Source organism: Mesoplodon bidens, assembly GCF_964165515.1.
Source record: "Mesoplodon bidens genome assembly, chromosome: 10".
Classification (NCBI taxonomy): domain Eukaryota; kingdom Metazoa; phylum Chordata; class Mammalia; order Artiodactyla; family Ziphiidae; genus Mesoplodon; species Mesoplodon bidens.
In genome coordinates, this window is record NC_138172.1 from 92,212,520 (window position 1) to 92,234,775 (window position 22,256).

Genomic DNA, 22,256 nt, shown 5'->3' on the forward strand with positions numbered 1-22,256 from the left:
AATTTGAACATTTGCTCTGAATCATAAAGTGTAAAATATAAGCTTTGCACATCAAACAATATTCCAGTTCCAGACACTCAGAGCCACGACATATTACTTTTACTCACAAGCACATCATAACTCAAATAGTCAGCGAAGGGCCAGGCTCCTCTCCCACATCTGAAACACTGCAGCTTTAAAGTTCTCCTATTTTGTGGAAAGGGGAGACAACACCGGCTTCTAAATCTTAGAATGACTTAGATGGTTCCCTAGCTCTCAGCATTCATTCTTTAATGGCTCTCTCCAAGACAGAAACCAATAAGACACATATTCAACTTCTTGGAACTCTGATACATTCAGATGGCTGACCCAGGAACACCAAACAAAGGATTTACTGCAACAAGTGTTGACTCTAAAAGCCAAAAAAAAAAGGAGAACTCAGGACCAGCTGAAACTCTGCCATTGGCTTATCCGTTGTGCGTTCTGGCTCATTCCTGCATCGGCCCCAGTGAGAGCACACGCCTGGGCTCTAGTTTCTGGGTGACTTGACAAGCAGTGCTCAGGGGCTTTACCGTACACAGTGTCCTCGAGAGCAAACTCAGAGAGTCCCTTACCAGGCGCTCATGGGCTGCGCCTTATGATGAACTTATCTTCGCCCCCTCTTCTCCTCCTGCAGGCAGGTGGGACCAGAGCTTTCTGCGTTCTCTCGTGCCTGGTATGAGCGGCAGCCGCATGGACTGGAATCACAGCCTGACACTGTCTTCACGTATCCCGGTGAAACAGAGGGGAGAGGGGAAGGGAAGGGAAGGGAGCCAAGAATCCTGGAGAAGCTCGTACACGCCAGGCACTGGTTGTTTCCACTCATCTAACAGATACTTAATGCTCAGTGTAGGACAGGCTCTATGCCAAGGGGTTCCCAAAGTTGTCCGAACATCGGAATCATCTGGGGATCTGTTAGAAGTTCCCAAGCCTAGGCCACATGGCAGGAACACCCGGGGGAGGCGGCACATGGGCATTTTCTGAAGCTCCCTATAGGTGATTCCAATGTGCACACAAGTTTGGGAACAACCACTGCACGCTTTGTGCTGAGATTCATCTTAGTCGTCACAACCACATTACTAGGATTGAAATCCCCCTCTCACAGAAAAAAAAGCAGGAAGTCAGGAAGTATGACCCAATATTAAATGGCCAGTAAATGGCAGGGACATAATTCAAGCACGTATCTGCTTGATTCTAAAGTCTTCTTCAGGGAAATCCTTTATGCTGTATTCAGACGTAAAAAAAAAAAAAAAAGTCACTAGTCAAATTAACCAGAGGTATGGGTGACCCTACACATACGTAGTGTTGCTCTTGGGCCTCTGGCTTAAATATACATGGAGTGTTGGGAGGCGGTGTAATAATTTAATTTTTATCTCCACTACTCCTTGCCCCCTCCCTCTAATGCCTTAGCAGCTGACTGGGCTCCTATGGCCAACTCTGGAGCCAGGCTCGATCCCATGGGGATATAAGTCTTGAGTACTGACACTGACATCTCAGCATCAAGTCACCCTCGATGCTAGTTTGTTCTGACTCTGTGCCCATGTTCTAGCAACTGGACTCTTGCCTTATTCACTTTTCCTGAGTACCCACTGGTGCCAGTTATGGGGTACTTACACCCAAATCTCAAGTTTCCTGCCTAGTGTCCAACTTGTTCTGGAATGGGGACCTGCCCCCCCCACACCGGGGGGACTGGAGATTTAAGGGCATTGTCTCTGGGTGTGATTTATTCTTAGATAAAAATCTCATGGCAGAGGTAATGCACCAGGTTGTCTAGACTGAAGTAGTGGGTCAGATCAAGCCTACAACCTCGGTTGCCTGTTGAGGGATCTGCTGCTTCTTATTCTCAATGGGATATGGGCCCTGTGGGAAGACTAGCTAAGAGGGGAAAGGAGCACTGGCAAGGGGGCAGATCTGGCCCAGCTCACACTGTGAGTTAAGGCCGTGTAGGGATACAGATGGAAACTTCCAGTGGGCAACTTTGTCTCTGAGCCTGCACCAGGAACCTGAGAGGGTCCTGGGAGAGTCACAGGGGATAACCTTTAATTAGGTTACAGGCTGCATTCATTTCCTGGAATACAGGCTATGGGGTCAGATCTACACATACAGAATAAAAGACACTTAATAAAAGACGCCGTTCCCGTACAAATTATCTGAGTATTTCCGGTCCTTCTAAAAGAACCCTTAATAAAACAACCTTTTTTTTTTTTTTTTTTTTTTTTTTTGCGGTACGCGGGCCTTTCACTGTTGTGGCCTCTCCCGTTGCGGAGCACAGGCTCCGGACGCGCAGGCTCAGCGGCCATGGCTCATGGGCCCAGCCGCTCCGCAGCATGTGGGATCTTCCCGGACCGGGGCACGAACCCATGTCCCCTGCATCGGTAGGCGGACTCTCAACCACTGCGCCACCAGGGAAGCCCAATAAAACAATCTTTTATGGTGTGTTTTACCGTAACAATTTTACTTCTACAGTGTAGAATTACACTTCTAAAAACTCAGGACCTACAGAATTATGATATCCTGTGACTTGCACAAGGTCACACAGACTGGAAAGTAAAGGTGAGGTGAGGGCCGAAATGAAGGAAGTCGAAGGGGGAAAGGCTTAACCTGAGTGAAGGAGCAGCGATCCCCACACAGCTGCTTTTTAAAGACGCTACCTTATCCTGACGAAATGAGTCTGAAGTATCTTAGACCCCAAACTGGAAACAACTGAAAAACACATTTTATTAAAGCCGCTGTAACAATGGTTTCCAACTTAAAAAAAAAAGAAGGCCATTTATGATTTTAAGTGGCCATATTTAGGGTGCAAGCATTCACTTATGTTGTAAGAACACAGCACAAAACCTAAAAATGTTGCTTTTGAAAGCTCTATTAAGATTAATTTTGAGAGCAGATGTTTGATTATTTACTTTTTTTTTTTTTTGGAGCCGGGGTAGAGGCGGCACAAAGACTTTTTAAAACGTCTGCAAATCCCTTTCTCTAAATTAATTTCAACTGTCCTGGGAACAGCCGCTTCCTCTGCCTTTAAATATATGAACTGTAACTATGAAATAATGAAACCATTGTATGTGGCATGTGGAAAGCTCATAATGTTTTGGTTATATATACTATATATATAAAATTCTATAACTGTATTACATGGAATATATTTATGTACTAATGTGCATCAGAATTTTTTCCATTAAATGTCACCTGAAATAATTACCTATCATTTTATAACTTTGGAATTTAGGTTTTATTCTGAAAGGGAAACTATTTCTAGTTCTTAAACAAATCTCCATATTGTTTTGACACATGTAATTAACAACCACTTCTATCTCCCACAGCCCATACCACTGTCTTAGTTATCCAGTTAATTCAGCTACAGTCTAGCTTTGGATCTAAATAATCTGCAAAAGGGACTCCAATTCTCCATTTTGTTGGGTCTGTTGAAAAGACTAATAGACTACTTTTAGATGGAGGTTTTATGTCTTTGTGACAAAATTAAGCAAAAAAGTGAAACACAGCTGTTTAGGCAAAAAAAAAAAATCAGCTACAAAGAAAAGTTTTCCATCTAAGATTTTCTGTTTAAGAGTTACATTTTTTGGGAATTTTCAACTTTCACCTTTTAAAGTCTAAGATTTTTCAAATTCAGCAATAGGGGTAGCAGATGATTTGGTCTAAATAGAACCTCTTTAATAGACTGAAAGTCAATTAGAATAAGTAGGCTCGTTTGTCCATTCCACATTTGCCTAGAGCTACCTTGCAAGGAACTGGGTATATGATGAATAAGTAGGCATATGTCTTGTTTGTTAAGAAACTCATAATCTAGTGGGAGTGTCGAGTGCACAAAATAGTAGTTGCAGATGCAGTTTGAAATGTGTCGTGTGTCACGTGAACAGGAACACTGGGAGCACAGAGGGTGTGGCCAGCTCTCCTCAGGACAGTGGGGTCAGGAGAGCCAGAGAATGACTTAGGCTGGGGCCACACCATCGAATGCTCTGTAGAGGACACAGGTCTTATAAGGAGAGACTGAGGGAGAAATGTATATACACATAACATTAATCTCCAACTTTAAGAACAGGCCTGGCAACCTACATCTTGGTGTGTGTTTTTCCCAATTTCTTAAAAGGCAGAAACCAAGAAAATCAAAATCACCCTTGTGACAGTCTCTTGGAACAGATGGATTCTGTCCCTCACAGCAGAGCTTTTGTTATGATGTTTCTTCTATAAAACTAGCTTAGTGATAGTAATATTTTGAGCCACCGTCTTTAAGTATTTGTGGAGATCATAGATAAAGCTACAAAATGAAACAGCTGACATGCAGTGGCACTGTTTATGGGTTTCCTGCCCACCCCCATCCTTTCCCTATGGCCACCTCCTCAATTCCCCTTCACGCACACACACAGATGGCTGTCTTCAGTTTCTTGGTCAGGTCCTCTCTTTTGCTGTCCATCTCAGGGACACCCTGGTCCATTAAACACCTGGCTTACACTTAATGCTTTCCAGGTACATTACATGTGCCCAATTACACACTTTATAAGTGTTTAGGGACTTCCCTGGTGGGACAGTGGTTAAGAATCTGCCTGCCAATGCAGGGGACACGGGTTTGATCCCTAGTCCAGGAAGATCCCACATGCCGCGGAGCAACTAAGCCCGTGCACCGCAACTACTGAGCCTGCGCTCTAGAGCCTGCGAGCCACAACTACTGAAGCCCACACGCCTAGAGTCCATGCTCCGCAACAAGAGAAGCCACTGCACCACAACAAAGAGTAGTCTCTGCTTGCCACAACTACGGAAAGCCTGCATGCAGCAAAAAAGACCCAACGCAGCCGAAGATGAATGAATGAATGAATGAATGAATGAATAAATAAACAAATAAAGCGTTTAAAAATCACGAAGCCATTTCAGTCACAAATACACTTAGACTTATTACTTTAACCTGCTAAAACTATAGGACTTCACAGTGTTTTACAACTGAGCCTTTTGCCAATGCTGTTTATTAGTTTTTCTAAAGATGAAGAATCTCAAATGATCTTAATGTAACACGGCATATAAATAGGATAATGATAAACCTCTCACATACCACAAAAGAAGGGAGGGATTAAAAGGAACTACAGTTTCAGAACTAAAGACTAACTTTCTATATACACAAACTAGTTTTCATAGCAGTAAAAATACTTCACAAATTCATGGTTTAGGCTTTGTTTACATTTTAGATATCAAAACTAGTTTCTATTTTCTGAAAGGTGTACTTAGATCAAGAACTTGGTGAAATTGATACATTTCCAAATTTGTCAATTTCTGTAAGTACGTACAAATTTTACATTCATATTTATATCGCACTTTTATTGGCAGACAACCATTTTCAAGAAAAAAGATTGCACATAAACGAACAGATAATCATCCTGTACAACGTGAGTATAAACCAAAGTGAATTTGTGACTTTAATCTCTGTTCTCTTATTTTTATCACTTCTTATAATTTTTAGACTTCTGCCAATGAAAACAAAGTTTCTGGGGGCCTTTCCAAGAAAACAGAATTGTTAAAAAATGTTACAATGAAGAGCTATATAATATTTTAAGCATATGTTTATTAATAATTTTAAAAAAGTCAATTTAGGGAATATTTCCTATTTCATCTATGGTAACAGAATACTACTCAAATTTCAAGTTTCCATAAAAATACCAAGGGTACTTATATACTGTCAAAATAAAAAGATGGTCCCACAATTATGAAGGAAATGTAAGGTCCATTTTTTGTTTGTTTGTTTGTTTTTGTAAGGCCCATTTTGATCACTTTTCTTCAGAGGCAAGACACCAAACTCCCTTAGCCCAAGATAGAGGTACAACAGGAAAGGTAATGAAAAAACCAAATCTCATGGTCTCTCCAATAACTTCTGATGGTTTCCTCATCCCCATTCTCCCCACCCTCCTGGGGTCTCTGTATGTTATTCCTTTGATAATCTGGAGATGTGAAATATGGCGGTAGATGAAGAAAGAACAAGAAACAAAGTCCCTTCAGAGAAGGAAAAACAGCTTTAAATTGGAAAACAGCCTGAGAATACTTTACACAGTCTATATCAGTTTGTGGAAACCAGTAACTTAGTGTTTTTATGCTTATTGTTTCCTAATTTATAGATCTGGATGTGGCCCTTCAAAAAACATAGGTGGTGATTCCTGTTTCACATGCCCAAAGCAGAGATGTCTGATAAAAGCAGACCAAGCCCTCAGAGCAGATTCCAGAGAATATGTTGAACACAATCTAATTTGCTCAAGTGACCCAGCTATTTTGCATAAATTGTCTTCATAAGTAGCTTTAATGGTTGGTTTGGCCTTTTTTTGCTATTGCTCTGTGGACCAAACCTGGGATTCCCAGATTGTTTTTTCTTCTTGTCTGCCAGCATTGGCAACTTGAAAATGTAATTTCTCATAAAAAAAGGAAAGATAGAATTAAGTTTTCCATGGGAAAAATTTCCAGAGTTAAAGATAGCAGAATATACCCATCAAAGGGACAAACTATAGATAGCCAACAGTTGTAAGACCAAGAGTGATGTGTGGCTTGAATTATCTGGACTGTGACTTCATTTGGCCAGCAAAGCCTAGATCTGAACTATCACTGAATTAAAGTTTCTGTTTTGCTTTTGGATTTTAGGATCATAGAGAAAGAACTGTATTTCTTAAATTATCCATACTTGGTAAACGGCAGAGGTGGGGAGTGAGGCAAAATGATAGCTGTTATAAAGATGATTTACATTTGGCTCTGTATTATTTACATTATTTACTTAGGAAAAAATAAAAAAATAGAAGCATCAGCATCTCCTGAGGTTTATAGCTGAGGTGCACTAAAGACAAAGTAACTTTTGCCTCAATTTCAGTTCCAAATTTTGCAGGAAAGGTCTGGGAAAGTGTCTGTGATGAGCTCAGCGTGTATCAAGGGTGCAACCTGGACCAATGAATCTGGACATAGCTCTATGTTATATTCTATGAAGGGTTTGTTTGACCTTTAGAAGACAATCTGCACCTTCCCTTCTTAAGAAAACCTTTTTACTTAATCTAATATTAGCTTGTATTTCCTGCGTTTATACCAAATGGGAATTAGGGGCATGCAGATGGCAAGGGACAAGTGCAGGGAAGGCATTTGCCATTGCCTGTAAGAAAATGCACTGTACATTTCCATTACCATCATTTGATATAAGAAATAAAGGAACAGTATTTACGTGGCTCTTAAACAATGAACACAATCTGTAGTTAGTGGAATAAGCCTCTGGAAATTCCACTGTGAAGAAATGCAATTACCAATTACTGTGTTCAATTTAGCAAAAGTGTTTGGACATTGTCTTTATTTAAGGCCCTGTACCAGTCACTGCTACAGATCCCATGCAGAATGAGAGAGAACCCTGCTTTCAACGAGCTCACAGCCTCAGAGGAGAGAAAAGACACTTCCATTCTCCCTGACAGCAGGCAACTGGCTCTTAGCCTTCATGTTTCTGCTCAGGTTGTGCCTTTGTTTTTGGAAGGCTCTTCCCCAATTTACTATCTGGAAAACTCTTACATACCCTTCAAGGCTCAACTCAAAGTCCTCTTCTTTTTGTAGGTTTTCTGGAACTCTCCTGAGAGGAAATTTTCTGTTTCTCTATTGCAAGGGCTCATTAGGAACAACCTTATTATGATACTTCACATTATATCGTAATTATTTGTCTGTGAATTTGGGTTTGGTCACGTCTTGAGCCCGAGCTCTGAAGAGCCACTCATTATTCATCTTAATGTCACCAGTAATGCACCCAGTGCCTGAAACGTGGTAGGTGCTTCATAAATAGTTACCGAAATGAATAAGTAACTGCTTTATAAGCTAGAAAGTGCTAAGCATCATAAAAGAAGTACAGATTCTAAGAAGTACTACAGAGGTTCTGTGGAGGAAAAGGATAACTTCCAGCTTGGAAGGGCATGGTAATAAGCAAGGGAGGTCAGAGAGGCTTCTGGGAGAGAAGACCATTTGAAATAGACCTTGAAGGATGGATGAGTCAGATTTGACACAGGGAAGCAAGAGGAAGGGGATTCCAGGAGGAGGGTACGTGAACATTGTCATTACAACAAATAAATGCAACTGAATAATTGTTAGCAATCACACAAGAACTTACAGATCCACGTAAGTACTGTCTTTCAAAGCATTAGTTTCTGATGCGACACACTTGTTTAATAAAAAAAACTACCAGTATTCAAAACTTTCTTTGAGGACTGCCTTCAGACCTGTTTACAAAAACACACATACCAAGAAATCACTCATGCCTTTGTATTCTGCTCTTTTTGACTGAAAAGAGTATTACTTGAATTAATCCTTCTCCAAAGAGGGTCTCAATGGCTTTTGGCCATTTGAAAAGATAAAATTCACTTGTAAAGAAGGAAGACTTGCTATCACTTAGTATCCTAAAAAGGATGGGCCCAAAATTTCAATTGCCATTGCCTTGCTCACTGGAGGTGGGGAGGGACAGGGAGGTGGATAAAGCCATACAGCCCTGGCAGCAATTACTGGGAGGCCCAGCCTCAGGCAGTGGAGGCTTTGAGGCATTCCCCAGGGAGTTAACAGGTTGGACCCAGAGGCGTGGCACCTCAGGGATGAATGAAAACTCGGGGTGGAGGGGTGGCGGTGGGGCATTGTGGCTCCCTCTGGGCTGGGACTGACCGCCTGAGTTCAAAGTCTCCTCCTACCCAGGCACCCCAGCTCTGCTCTGGGGAGCACCTCTGCCTGCACCTTTAAACCACAGCCTCCTGACTTTCCTAAGAGGGGTTGGAAGAGAGAGTAGTCAACGGGACACCCCCAATTACACCACTGCCTTCAACACTACGCCTTAAAGAATTTTAAATGAACACACCTTAATTAAAATATTCTCAAGGTGATGGTTTAAATAAATTAGGAACATTTATTAACTTGCTGGCCTCCAGGTTTAGGGAGTTTGAGTTCTTTGTTATAAAAAAGTCCTAGTAAATAAAATAATCTTCATCATTAAATTAGGCAGTTTTAAAAGCCACTACTGTGTGATTTACAGAGAGAATACTCTAAAAACATTTATGTATTCTTATCAACTAGCAATAAAACTCAAAGCTATTTATGAGATAATAAAAATAGTCCTAAATATAGAAAGCTTGCTTACAGCTTCATAGTACACCTAACTCTAAACTACTGTGTATGAAATTGTAGATATTTATTTCTGACCTACACTTACTCTACTGAAGATGTAGCAAAGGTAAAAATAAAACCCACAAATAACCCCCAAACTTCAAAAGGCAGAAATTGAAGCTATAAGCAATAATCCATCAAGTCAGACACCTGGTCCGTAAGTAATGAAGAGATCATTACACAAAATCTTTTTGTTCCATAATTCTGTAAAACTGCATCTACCTCCAGCCCTTCAGAAATTGCATTCTAAAGGTCAATAAGATAGATGTTGGCGGCCCTTTTCTAACCTCACCCTCCCCAGATCGTCACAGCTGATCAGCCAACCCACTGTTTCTAGAGCTGTGAGACCCTCGGCTCTTACGTCCCCTCCTCTTTCTTGTCTTTGTCTCTTTGATTGATTTATTCCATTCTTAAGTAACAGTGTCCCCCCAGGTTTTAGCCTTCATCATATTCTCTTTTTTCTATCTTCTCTTCTGTTTAACTATCATCTCTAGGTCTCCCCCTTCAGTGAACTTCAGACCTGCATTTCACCTGCCTGCTCCACCGCCCCATCTAGATGGACATCTCACCTGTGCCTCACATGCAACATGGTGAAAACTCAGGTGAATATTTTTCTTGCTTCTCTACCAGCTCCTCCTGTTGATATCCCTATTTTTATTGATGTTACTATTATTCTCCCAGACTTCCAGATTGGAAACTTTGTTTAGATTTGATTTCTCTCTCTCTCTTTGTCCTCCAACTCAGTGTCCATTTCATCTCTTGCATTCCATTGCCATTGTCACACTCAAGGTCACATACTCATTATCTCATCATTGGCATCCACTAAAGTCTCCTAACATGTATTAGGGCCTCTAGTCTCTTCCCTTTTCCATTTATCCTCAACAATTACTAGATCATTATTTATAGTGAGTAACTTTCTGCTTAAAAACCTATGGTGTACCCCTATGTTCAATGCACCATTATTTACAATAGCCAAGATATGGAAGCAACCTAAGTGTCCATCAACAGGTGAATGGGTAAAGAAGATGTGGTAAGAAGAAGATATCAAGTATATACGATGGAATATTACTCAGCCATAAAAAATGAAATCTTGGGACTTCCCTGGTGGTCCGGTGGGTAAGACTCCACACTCCCAAGGCAGGGGGTCCAGGTTCGATCCCTGGTCGGGGAACTAGATCCCACATGCATGCCACAACTAAGACCCGGCACAGCCAAAATAAATAATAAATAAATAAATATTTAAAAAAATGGAGTCTTGCCATTTGTGACAACATGGATGGATCTAGAGGGTATTATGCTAAGTGAAATAAGTTAGAGTAAGAAAAATACCATATGATCTCACTTATATGTGGAATCTAAAAAACCAACCAAACGAACATACAAAACAAAATGAAACAGACTTATAGATACAGAGGAAAAAACGGGTAGTTGCCAGAGGGGAGGGGGATAGTGGTAGGCAAAATAAGTGAAGAGGGTTAAGAGGTACAAACTTACTTATAAAATAAATAAGCCACAGGGATGTGATATGCAGCACAAGGAATATGGTTAATAATATTGTAATAACTTTAGGAAATGATAGTTACTAGACTTATCGTGGTGAACATTTCATAACGTATGCAAAGGTCAAATCACTATGTAATACACCTGAAATTACCATAATATTGTACATCAACTTTATTTCAATTAAAGAAAAAAAGCCTGTGGGGAAGGAAAAAACCCTGCACACCACATATGGACCCATCTTCTTAGGATAACACATAAGGATTCCAGCATATGGCCCCAATTTGCCTTTCTGGCCTCATCTTGCCATGTTCAGCTCTGCAAAACTAACAGCTTTTCTCTCGAAGTACTTAGTTCATGTCCTTTGTGCCCAATTCTCTGCTGAATTCTCTGCTAAGAACTGCCCTTTCCTTTACTGTCTGCCTAGGGAACTCCTACTGTCCTTCAAGACCCAAATCAGTACACCTGAAACTAATATAATATTATAAATTGACCACACTTCAATAAAAACAAAACAAAACCAAAAACCATAACAAAACAAAACAAGACTCATATCAAGTGTAGCCCTTTGTTGCCCTTCCTGCCCACCCAGAAGTCTAATTAGCAAGGTTTATTTTCCAACATGGCCTTGTATTGTTATTTATTTTTTTGCATTGTAATTAAAACCTGCTGCTTGATGGCAGAAACTGTAGCATTAATACAATGTCTGGTGTGTGCTTTGTACAAGGTGGGTATCCAATAAATGGTTATTAAGTAAATGAATTACTGAACAAATGAATGAGTAAAAACTAATGGTCTTCCTTGAGTCTCCCACAAATTGGACTCCTTTGGTCCTGCATGACTATACTAGAGCAGTGCTTTTCAAATTTTAATATGCATATAAATCACCTGGGGAAATCTTGTTAAAATGCAGGTTCTGATTCAGGAGGTCTGGGGTGATGTTTGAGATTCTGCGTTTCTAACAAGTTTCCAGATTGCTGCTGGCCCAAGAACCACACTGTACTACAGGATCGGGTATTCCTTCCATGTCTTCCTGGTCTATGTAAGCATCGTGCTTTTGCTTACCTCTAGCATGCTATTCACCCTATTCTATCACGTTGTATCCTTTTTATGTTCTTCAGCTAGAATGTAAGTTTCTGTGGACAGGAATTGTGTCTACTGTGTCACGTACCCATCTTTGTATTCTCAGCACCTTGCTGAGAAGCTGGTGCATAGAAGGTGGGCGCCTAAGCAACGTTTGTTTAATTTCTGTAGTCTATTTCAGGCTGAACTCAGAGCTGTTTCCAACCTAACTTCATTATCTGTGTGTTTAGAGCTCCTTTGTTAGTCAACGACACCCCTAACTCCCTCTGAGCAGTCTGGATCTCTTCCAGAGGAGAACGAAAGGAACTGGCTACCCAAAGCCCCCAAAGGGAGCTAAAAACCCAGGAGTGATGACTAGACTGACCACCGATATGGCCAGGTAGACTGGAGAGACCCACTCTCCGTAGACCCATAGAGGTATTCAGAGAGCTTGTGGTCTAGACAAACAACACACCAGCTGAGGTTACACCTATTCACCCTGATTAATAAACTTAAGGCACAGGTTTGGTACAAGTTCTAAATGAAAATTTTGATATAAAAGATTGAGGACAGTTTTTGCTTGTAAAAATCAAGAGGAAACCAGAGAGGCCAGAAGACTTGAAAACTTACGAGACATACATATTTAATCATGTGCTACAGAGTCTACATTATTTATGAGTCAGGATACCCTCTGGCTGTGTTTAATTTGATCACCAGCAAACTGTTAAACTTTTGCTTTGTTAATGGACATTCGGCCTTTACATTGAGAAACAGGCTGAAAAGAAATATCTACCTGGAGGAAAAGGAGTGATCATAGTGTCCTGCTTTGAGAAAAATCAAACCCCGCCTTGTCTATAATTGTGACCACTCCCAGTGATTTCATTTACTGGAGGTTCAGGGGAGGTTAGGATGGATGACAACTGGTGTATAGATTTTAAAAGTCCACATTATCAGTAGAAAGAATTACATCACCACAACATAAGACTTCATACACATCCATGTGTAGTTTTATTCTATTCTACAAATAATTATACCCTGGCTGTTCTCAAAACTAATTTGGAAAGACACATAAAAGGACAAAAATATGTGAACAAATTTCACACCACAAAGTTAAGAAAACAACCACACTGTATCCTATTCATAGAACTATCTTCATGACCTTTTCCTGGCCAGATCTACAGAGAACAGAATAAAAGTTGGAATGCTGATCTGGACAATTCATAAAAAGGATCAGTTATTGCGGTCATTGTAAGCGTAAAGATCAGGCCTCTGTCTTTCAGCTTAAGTTATCTGATTTGCAGGAACTGCCAACGAATATTACAAATCTGACCAACTGCAAGGGATGATAAATAATAGTGTCTCTATTGGGTTCCTGCCAAGAGATCAATTTATTCAACAAAGTGCACTTGAAACCCAGGGCTGAGGAAACTATGTAAATTAATATGGAAAAGGGTTCCGAATAATTAAACTAACTGAAAACTGCAAGTCATTTCTGGTACAGAGTCTTTCCAGTCCATGGTCATGTGAAAAAAAAGCTGACAGAATGAGAAGATTCCATTTACCACAGTAAATGTAACAAGAAATTCCAGATAGATTACTCCACAGCTGCTTCCTCCCCAAAAACGAACCCACCCCGACGCCAGCACACTTGTGCACACACACGGACCCTCTCTCCGATCACTGTCCTGAAAAATTGCTGGCCTCAAAGATGTACATTTTGTGGAACAACTGAAGGGCACAACAGTTGCCTGGCGCAGCTGCAGTCTGAACACAAAGGCTAGGAGGTGGGAACAGCAAGTTCAGTTCCAACAGTTAACTCAAGGGAAAGAGCATTGCTCAGAGCAACGCGAGCTTGGAAACTCAAGTCTAGAGCAGCATGCTGTTGGTCACTAACACCCCATAGAGCTCAAATCTCAAAATCCAATTTGAAAACAGAAGAAAACAATGGTTACTCAAAATACTTGAGATGTTAAGTCGCCATAAGCTTTTTGACTTTGTCCATTGAGATGGAATGCATTTCTTAAAACTTCTGAATATTGTAGTGACAATGAATGCCAACACCCCACCTTTCTGCATATGTTTTGCAGACTTGTGCTAAGTGGGCAAATAAATGAAATGATTTTTATTTATTTTTTCCTCCCTAAAGCTATTTGATCAGATAATTCTAATAGCCTTTTCTGTCTCCTTTGCAATAACGCTGTGATACTGGCTGTAATTGTTTATGAGTTGTTTTGCTGGTATGTCAACAGGCCATAGTAAATGAGAAGAAATCAGTTTGATTTATTCTAGGGATTATGGTTTGGAATCTTTCATATAGTTTTTACTAACTTAGATTTAAAATGAAAAACTAAAATTTTTATAATATACTTTGTAATAGTTTTTTTAACCCCAAACTTTAGAAGAAGATAAAAATATTAGGAAACATATTTCTATGCATATATCTTAAAGTTTGTCAAAAGATTTTGTATATATGATGTTATCACTGAACCAACATTTTCTTACATAATCATTCCTCACTTTTAATATCTGGCCAAAACTTTATCATACTACTTTTCCATGAAAGAAGTGAAGTAGATGCTCTGCTGTATAACGATTACCATTTTAAATAGAATTTGCCCATATCCTAACATGTGTTCAATAAATAATAGCTGTCATTATTATCATGGCAATCCATACCTCCTAATGTATGCTGTGAGGATTATATTTTATATAAATAAATAAATATTTATATTTATATACATTTATGTTTTATAACATGTTTTTCAAAATGTGGGATGTGACCCACTAGTGGATCATGAAATCCATTTAGTAGGTCTCAGCCAGGATTTTATAAAAAAATGAAGTAAAACACAAAAGAAAATATCTGAATGCATTCCATGTGGTAAAAGAAAGTATTGTTTTGTGAAACTTGTTTTAGTATTGTGAGAAGGGTGTGTGTGTGTGTAAAATATATTTCTTACTATGGGTTGCCTTTAGAAGTTTCAAACTCATTGTTACAAAGCATATATTTCTAACGAACATGATGAAAAGACAGGTGTTAGAGCAAAGGAAAACAACTACATTTATTTATCTGTAATAATCAATCCTTCTTTTTTATATTCAAAACATAATTACTCAGCTTTGTACATTGCATTAAAGGTATTCAAACCATTTAAAAAGTAATTTTCTATTCATTTTCCATGGGCACTATTGGAGACTTAATAGGCCAATGTCTGTTGACATGATTATTTTCCATAAATGGGTTCTCATTCCTTTTCCATTTATCTACCATGAAATAATAAGACATCCAAGGACTCTTGATGTTTAGTTTAGTTTTTTTTTTTTTTTTTTTTTTTTTGCGGTGCGTGGGCCTCTCACTGTTGTGGCCTTTCCCGTTGTGGAGCACGGCTCCGGACGCACAGGCTCAGCAGCCATGGCTCATGGGCCCAGCCACTCCGCGGCATGTGGGATCTTCCCCGGACGGGGGCACGAACCCGTGTCCCCTGCATCGGCAGGCAGGTGGACTCTCAACCACTGCGCCACCAGGGAAGCCCCGATGTTTAGTTTTGTTTTCTCATGATGTCCTATCTCCATGGCAAACATGTGACAATTCTCCTTTATGACAAATTGATCTATAACAAAACAGCATCTCATTTGAAATGTATGAAAAATAATTCCAATTAGTCTACACAAAGACCCACCTACCTCCACACATACCCTTCCATATTAAAACCCTTCAAATGTTTATGAACTCTCTTTACAGAATCATAATGTTGTGGGCAGAAGAAAAATAATCAACTTACTGTATCTTGCATTTCTTATGGAGAAAACAGACAAAGTAGAAAATAAAAAGAAGCATCAGTCTTTAGAGGTCAGGGTTAACATATGTACCACAAGCGTTGGGGAACAAGTGTAGAAGTCCTACACTGCTTTGAAAAATCACAAACTCTGCCTTGGTATTAAGCCTATGCTACTGAAAGCAACGTTCTGCGTGAAGGTTAGCTGCTGGTTATGACTGTGGGGAGAGTGAGGGCTCTACCTTTAAACTGAGTTCACAAACATGCCACTTCATCTTCTCAACATTTACTCTGGTTAGACCATCCACTGTGATAACTGAAAGGTAACATTCATTTCTAATGGACTGAAGTTTCCACGGGAAGCCTTTTTATAGCAAGTGCAGAGATTTTAAAGAGCAGGGACGATCCTAAGAGTACCTTAATTCACGATTTAGTTCAAACTATTTACTGAGTACTTACTCCATGCCAGGCACTACGCGAGGGGCTGGAGACAGAGATGAGTTTCCAATCCAGTGGGAGAGCTCCAAAAACACACAAAAAATTACAATTCTATATGTAAAGGGATATGAATAAGGTATACTGAAGATACGAAGGAGGCATAGAGGAGAGCCATCAAACCAGATGGGGCTCCAACGGAGATCAATGGAAGTTTCTTTCTTTATTTTTTCTTTTTTGGGCCAAGCTGTGTAGCTTGCAGGATCTTAGTTCCCCGACCAGGCATTGAACCCAAGCCCACGGCAGTGAAAGCACCAAGTCCTAACCAGTGGACCATCAGAGAACTGCCCTCAGTGGAAGTTTCTTAAAGAGATGACGTTGGAACTGAGTCTTGGGGAAGAGGGTTCCCCAGGGAACTCAGGTCATACAGCACGATATATGTTCAGGACATCACAATAAAGGTTAAACAATATGAGACTTGCAAATTTTGAAACAATGACATTTTGATTTGGTTCAGTCTAAGCACTGCATGTGTTCAGAATTCCACAAGTAGTTTGGTAGTGCTGGGCCAGTGAGACGGGGAACACAGGAGAGACAAGGTGAAGAAGAGGGCACAAGTCATATTAGAATCTCATGTGGGAATTCAAGTCGGAACAGACACAGGTGGGATTTTATCCTAGGACTAGGATACCATTCAAAGCACTAGGATTACTGAAGTATTGAAACATATGACTTCGTAAATTTTAAAATGCCAAAAGGGAAATTTAAAACATTTAAAAAACATTCTATTCATAATTCTATCTTCTTAAAATTATAACTATTTTCAAATCTTCTTGTTTCCTTTGATTTTAGTCACACAGTTTCTTAATACATATGCCGTCTTAGTGCTCATAACATTTGCATTCTACTTTATCACACTGACTGGTAAATCATTTCCCATGTAACCACCATATGTGATATTGCAATGACCCCAGAGTATTTCACTGGGTTCTTCTGACAACTCAACCATTTTCTTTTTCTGTGTCATATAGGCAGTTTCCAGACCTTCCTATGACAATGGCATTTTCATAAGCAGCTTCTGCATGTATATTTTATCTTATGCTTTCCTTGAGGTAAATTCTAAAATTGCCAGGCTACCAAGAATGAATAGTTTTATGACCTTTTGTTACTCAGGTGGAAGAGGGCTGGGTACTTACTGTTTTGCTCCAAGTAAGGCCTGTAGTGTGGTGTTCCTTGATGTAGGCTTGAAGCTCACTCCATATGTTCAAATACGACTTTACCCAATCCACATGGCGTAAATCACTTTGTCATAAAAGAGAGTGGAAGAGAGTGGATTTAGGATCTATTTAAAAACATTGGGGAGCACATGGCAATCCAGTAACTAAGGCTCCAGATGACTCTGGAACAACTGTCTTTCTAGACCAGTCAGTGTGGACTGATTCCGAAAAGAACCTTGAAAGGATGGTGGTCCTGGTCTCCCCTGAGAGGAGCTGAGTGCCCTGAGCTCCAGTGCGGAGCAGAGAGGCCCACAGAGAGAGCATCCACCAAACTCAGTCAGTTCATCCTCGTGTCATCTCTCACAGGGAGATGAACATGGAGGGGAGACCATTTCTCTCTGTACTGCTTCTGATGCAAAATGAAAAACAATTGCACTTTCAGGCAGGAGAATGGTACAGAAAAGAAAACGTCCTTTGGTTTGTTTTCTAATAATTTGTGGAATTATTTGGTTGAAAGTGTAACCAAATTGGAGAATTTTGGGCTGACAAGGGAAGTTGCTATAGTAAGAAAAATGACTTCCTACAAATGGGTAACACTCAATACTTCTAAAGGGACAGTCATTTAAATTACTTCAATTTGATACTCATAAGGACAAATGCAAGTCAGGCAGGGCATGACTGGTATTTTTATTCCAATTTTACTGAACCAAGAAGTGGTAAAATGTTAATCCAACTTTTAAAGCTGGATTAATATACAGGATTGGGAGAACTGTTAGAAATATTAAATTTATAGGTAGGCAAAAATAGTTGCATTTCCTTTGGATTATTTCCACTCACCCATTTTTTTCCTACTTTGAATAAAGTAGTGGTAAATGAGAAAATGATGAAATATCAGTTAACAAAAATTTAATCACAAACCTGGGCCATTAATCTGAAGACAATCACGGAAGGAAATCTCTATTATTCAAGCTCTTGTCAGTAATGACTTGTCTCTGGACATATTTTGTTTTCCTTGAAAAGCTCTAAGTACCACGAGCATGTTTAGAATCCCACTGTATTAAGTCATGCCATTTAAGAAAAGGGAAATGGGGAACTGAAGTCATAATTATCTGCCCCTCAAAGAGGAAAAACATGAGTGTGATTTTGTTCTACATCTTTAGATTTACTGACTGTAATGATCAAATCTATGAAATATTTCATTGTCACTTTTTCACTCTTACAATCAAAACCCAAACCCATATATTTATATATATGGTCATTTAATATATACATGTGCATATGTATGTACATACAACACACGTCTGTAGGCATTCTAGAAAAAGCAGGCTGCACGTTCAGTACACTTCTATTAAAAAGTTTAACAAAGGATGAAGTCCAAACCTGCATAGGCAAATTCATTTTTAACTATTACAGTACGATTTTAACTTGAAGAAAGTTCTAGCAAAACTTGTAATAAGGCATAACAATATGGTGCCTTTTAACCTGAAGTCAGTTTCTAAGAGACAACAAATTGAGAAGGACTCAACTATACCTCCAGAGCTGCAAACCCAGCCTCAGTTACACTTCCCTTGTAAGAAGCTATGGGAAGGACGTGTGACTCTTAATGATTATGACTCAGAGAGGTCTTACCTCTAGAAAGTCAAAATAATTAACCTGCTCTATTCATTTATTGAAAAAGAGCCAAGCAACCAGTCGAGCCAGTTGAAAAGGTTGCACAGATGCAGAGTCCACTGGCCGTAGCCCTTCTGTGTAAACCTCAAGGAAGCCTGCCTTTCACCTCCTCCACCCACGTGCCTGTCTGTCAGGTAGGCAGCAATAAGTCTGCCTCACTGGCGATGCCTCACCCATGAGTCTGCAACACCCCACAGCCCTCACTGAGTTCACACAGAAGGAAGACACAGCCAGCTTGGGTGCGCCCATAAATGGGTGTTGAGTGAGTGGTTGTGGAGTGCTGTGCTTGCTTTGGGTTATCGGTCCTGGAAGCTCACCAGTGACTTGGGACTGGTCTGGCTACTTGTGGAAGTGAGCTGAATACAGCCACACCCGTGGCTGCGTTTCCCCAGCATATTACCCACTCTTCAGGTGGTCCGTTAAGCGTCAGTGCCTTGTCCTTGATGCTGTCAGAAGTACATTTTCTACTTAATAGCCGACACTGAGGAGCAAATACTATCTCTCTTTGTATATGTACAAAAAAGTGGAACTCCTAACCCTCTTGGCTATACTACCACCTGGGGAGAATCACTCACACCCATGGGCCCAAGATACACTCAAGTAGGGACTGGGAGGAGGACAGGAGCTGATGAACTGAGATAAAAACAAAAATGGCCTCCAAGGGTGATATGCAAAAAGGCAGAGACTTAGGTATCTTGAATAGGCACCTCTGTATATTCCAAGAAAAGACTAGGTAAAGAGGTCTTTTATGATGTTGAAGTCGTCATGGGCTGTTCATGCTGACATATTTTTGCAACTTAAGCTTGTTCTTTCCTGAACTGCTATTTTTATGTGAGCAGAGCAGATTGTCTTTCATTTCTTTTTTTTTCTTTTTAAAATTTTTTAATAGATCTTTATTGGAGTATAATTGCTTCACAATTCTGTGTTAGTTTCTGTTGTACAACAAAGTGAATCAGCCATGTGCATACATATATCCCCATATCCCCTCCCTCTTGCCTCTCCCTCCCACCCTCCCTAACCCAACTCTCTAGGTCATGGCAAAGCACCGAGCCGATCTCCCTGTGCTATGCGTCTGCTTCCCACCATCCGACTCTTGTACATTCGGTCGTGTATGTATGTCCATGCCACTCTCACTTCTCCCCAGCTTCCCCCTCCCCCGCCGTGTCCTCAAGTCCATTCTCTATGACTATGTTTTTATTCCTGCCCTGCCACTAGGTTCATCAGTATCGTTTTTTATGTTTTTATTTTTTATTTTTGATTCCATATATACATGCCAGCATACAGTGTTTGTTTTTCTCTTTCTGACTTACTTCACTCTGTATGACAGACTCTGGGTCCATCCATCTCACTACAAATAATTCCATTTCATTTCTTTTTACGGCTGAGTAATATTCCATTGTATATATGTGCCACATCTTCTTTATCCATGCATCTGTCCAGGGACATTTAGGTTGGTTCCATGTCCTGGCTATTGTAAATAGTACTGCAATGAACACTGTTGTACATGTCTCTTTTTGAATTATGGTTTTCTCAGGGTATATACCCAGTAGCGGGATCGCTGGGTCATATGGTAGTTCTAGTTTTAGTTTTTTAAGGAACCTCTATACTGTTCTCCATAGTGGTTGTTATCAATTCACATTCCCACCAATAGTACAGGACGGTTCTCTTTTCACCACACCCTTTCTAGCATTTATTCCTTCTAGATTTTTTGATAATGGCCATTCTGACTGGTGTGAAGTGATACCTCATTGTAGGTTTGATTTGCATTTCTCTAATAATTAGTGATGTTGAGCATCTTTTCATGTGCCTCTTGGCCATCTGTATGTCTTCTTTGGTGAAATGTCTATTTAGGTCTTCTGCCCATTTTTAAAATGAATTGTTTGTTTTTTTGACATTGAACTCCATGAGCTGGTTGTATTTTTGGAGATTAATCCTTTGTCTGTTGTTTCATTTGCAAATATTTTCTCCCATTCTGAGGGTTGTCTTTTTGTCTTGTTTATGGTTTCCTTTGCTGTGAAAAGCTTTTATGTTTCATTAGGTCCCATTTGTTTATTTTTGTTTTCATTTTCATTACTCTAGGAGGTGGGTCAAAAAAGATCTTCCTGTGGTTTATGTCAAAGAGTGTTTTTCCTATGTTTTCTCCTAAGAGTTTTATAGTGTCTCTGGTCTTACATTTAGGTCTTTAATCCATTTTGAGTTTATTTTTGTGTATGGTGTTAGGGAGTGTTCTAATTTCATTCTTTTACATGTAGCTGTTCAGTTTTCCCAGCACCACTTATTGAAGGGGCTGTCTTTTCCCCACTGTATGTTCTTGCCTCCTTTGTCATAAATTAGGTGACCATAGGTGCGTGGGTTTATCTCTGGGCTTTCTATCCTGTACCATTGTTCTACATTTCTGTTTTTGTGCCAGTACCAGACTGTCTTGATTACTGTAGCTTTGCAGTATAATTTGAAGTCAGGGAGCCTGATTCCTCCAGCTCCATTTTTCTTTCTCAAGATTGCTTTGGCTATTTTGTGTCTTTTGTGTTTCCATACAAATTGTAAAATTTTTTGTTCTAATTCTGTGAAGAATGTCATTGGTAGTTTGATAGGGATTGCATTGAATCTGTAGATTGCTTTGGGTAGTATAGTCATTTTCACAATACTGATTCTTCAAATCCAAGAACATGGTATATTTCTCCATCTGTTTTTTTCATCTTTGATTTCTTTCATCAGTGTTTTATAGTTTTCTGAGTACAAGTCTTTCTTCTCCTTAGGTAGGTTTATTCCTAGGTATTTTATTCTTTTTGTTGCGATGGCAAATGGGATTGTTTCTTTAATTTCTCTTTCTGATTTTTCGTTGTTAGTGTATAGGAATGCCAGAGATTTCTGTGCATTAATTTTGTACCCTGCAACCTTACCAAATTCATTGATTAGTCCTAGTAGTTTTCTGGTGGCATCTTTAGGATTCTCTATGTAGAGTATCATGTCATCTGCAAACAGTGACAGTTTTACTTCTTCTTTTCCAATTTGTATTCCTTTTATTTCTTTTTCTTCCCTGACTGCTGTGGCTAAGACTTTCAAAACTATGCTGAATAAGAGTGGCAAGAGTGGACATCCTTGTCTTGTTCCTGATCTTAGTGGAAATGCTTTCAGTTTTTCACCATTTAGTATGATGTTTGCTGTGGGTTTGTCATATATGGCCTTTACTATGTTGAGGTAGGTTCCCTCTATGCCCATTTTTGCCTCTTCTCATTCATACTGCACAGTTCTATAGTCTCCAACACAAAGTGGCAACATTTGGAGTTGTATCATTGGGCACAGTTGCCTCAAACATGGTTCTCTGGGTGCAGGGAGTCTGTTACTGAGTATCAGTAATTTAACCAAAGTTTCCTTAGGGTGGGAGAGACCTCAGGAGGAAAAGAGGTGGACGGAAGTCTGTCTTGAA

The 22,256-nt window shown here is 39.8% G+C and overlaps 1 protein-coding gene across 2 annotated transcripts in view; it reads right to left on the reverse strand.

Annotated features, from left to right (window-relative positions):
* The window catches only part of CAP2 (cyclase associated actin cytoskeleton regulatory protein 2), a 136,906-nt gene that overhangs the window by 13,260 nt on the left and 101,390 nt on the right, over positions 1 to 22,256 (reverse strand). For both annotated transcript variants that reach the window (XM_081245987.1, XM_081245988.1), the window contains one exon: positions 17,138 to 17,243. In XM_081245987.1, coding sequence (XP_081102113.1) covers positions 17,138 to 17,243 — 106 coding nt within the window. The remainder of the gene's footprint in view (positions 1 to 17,137; positions 17,244 to 22,256) is intronic.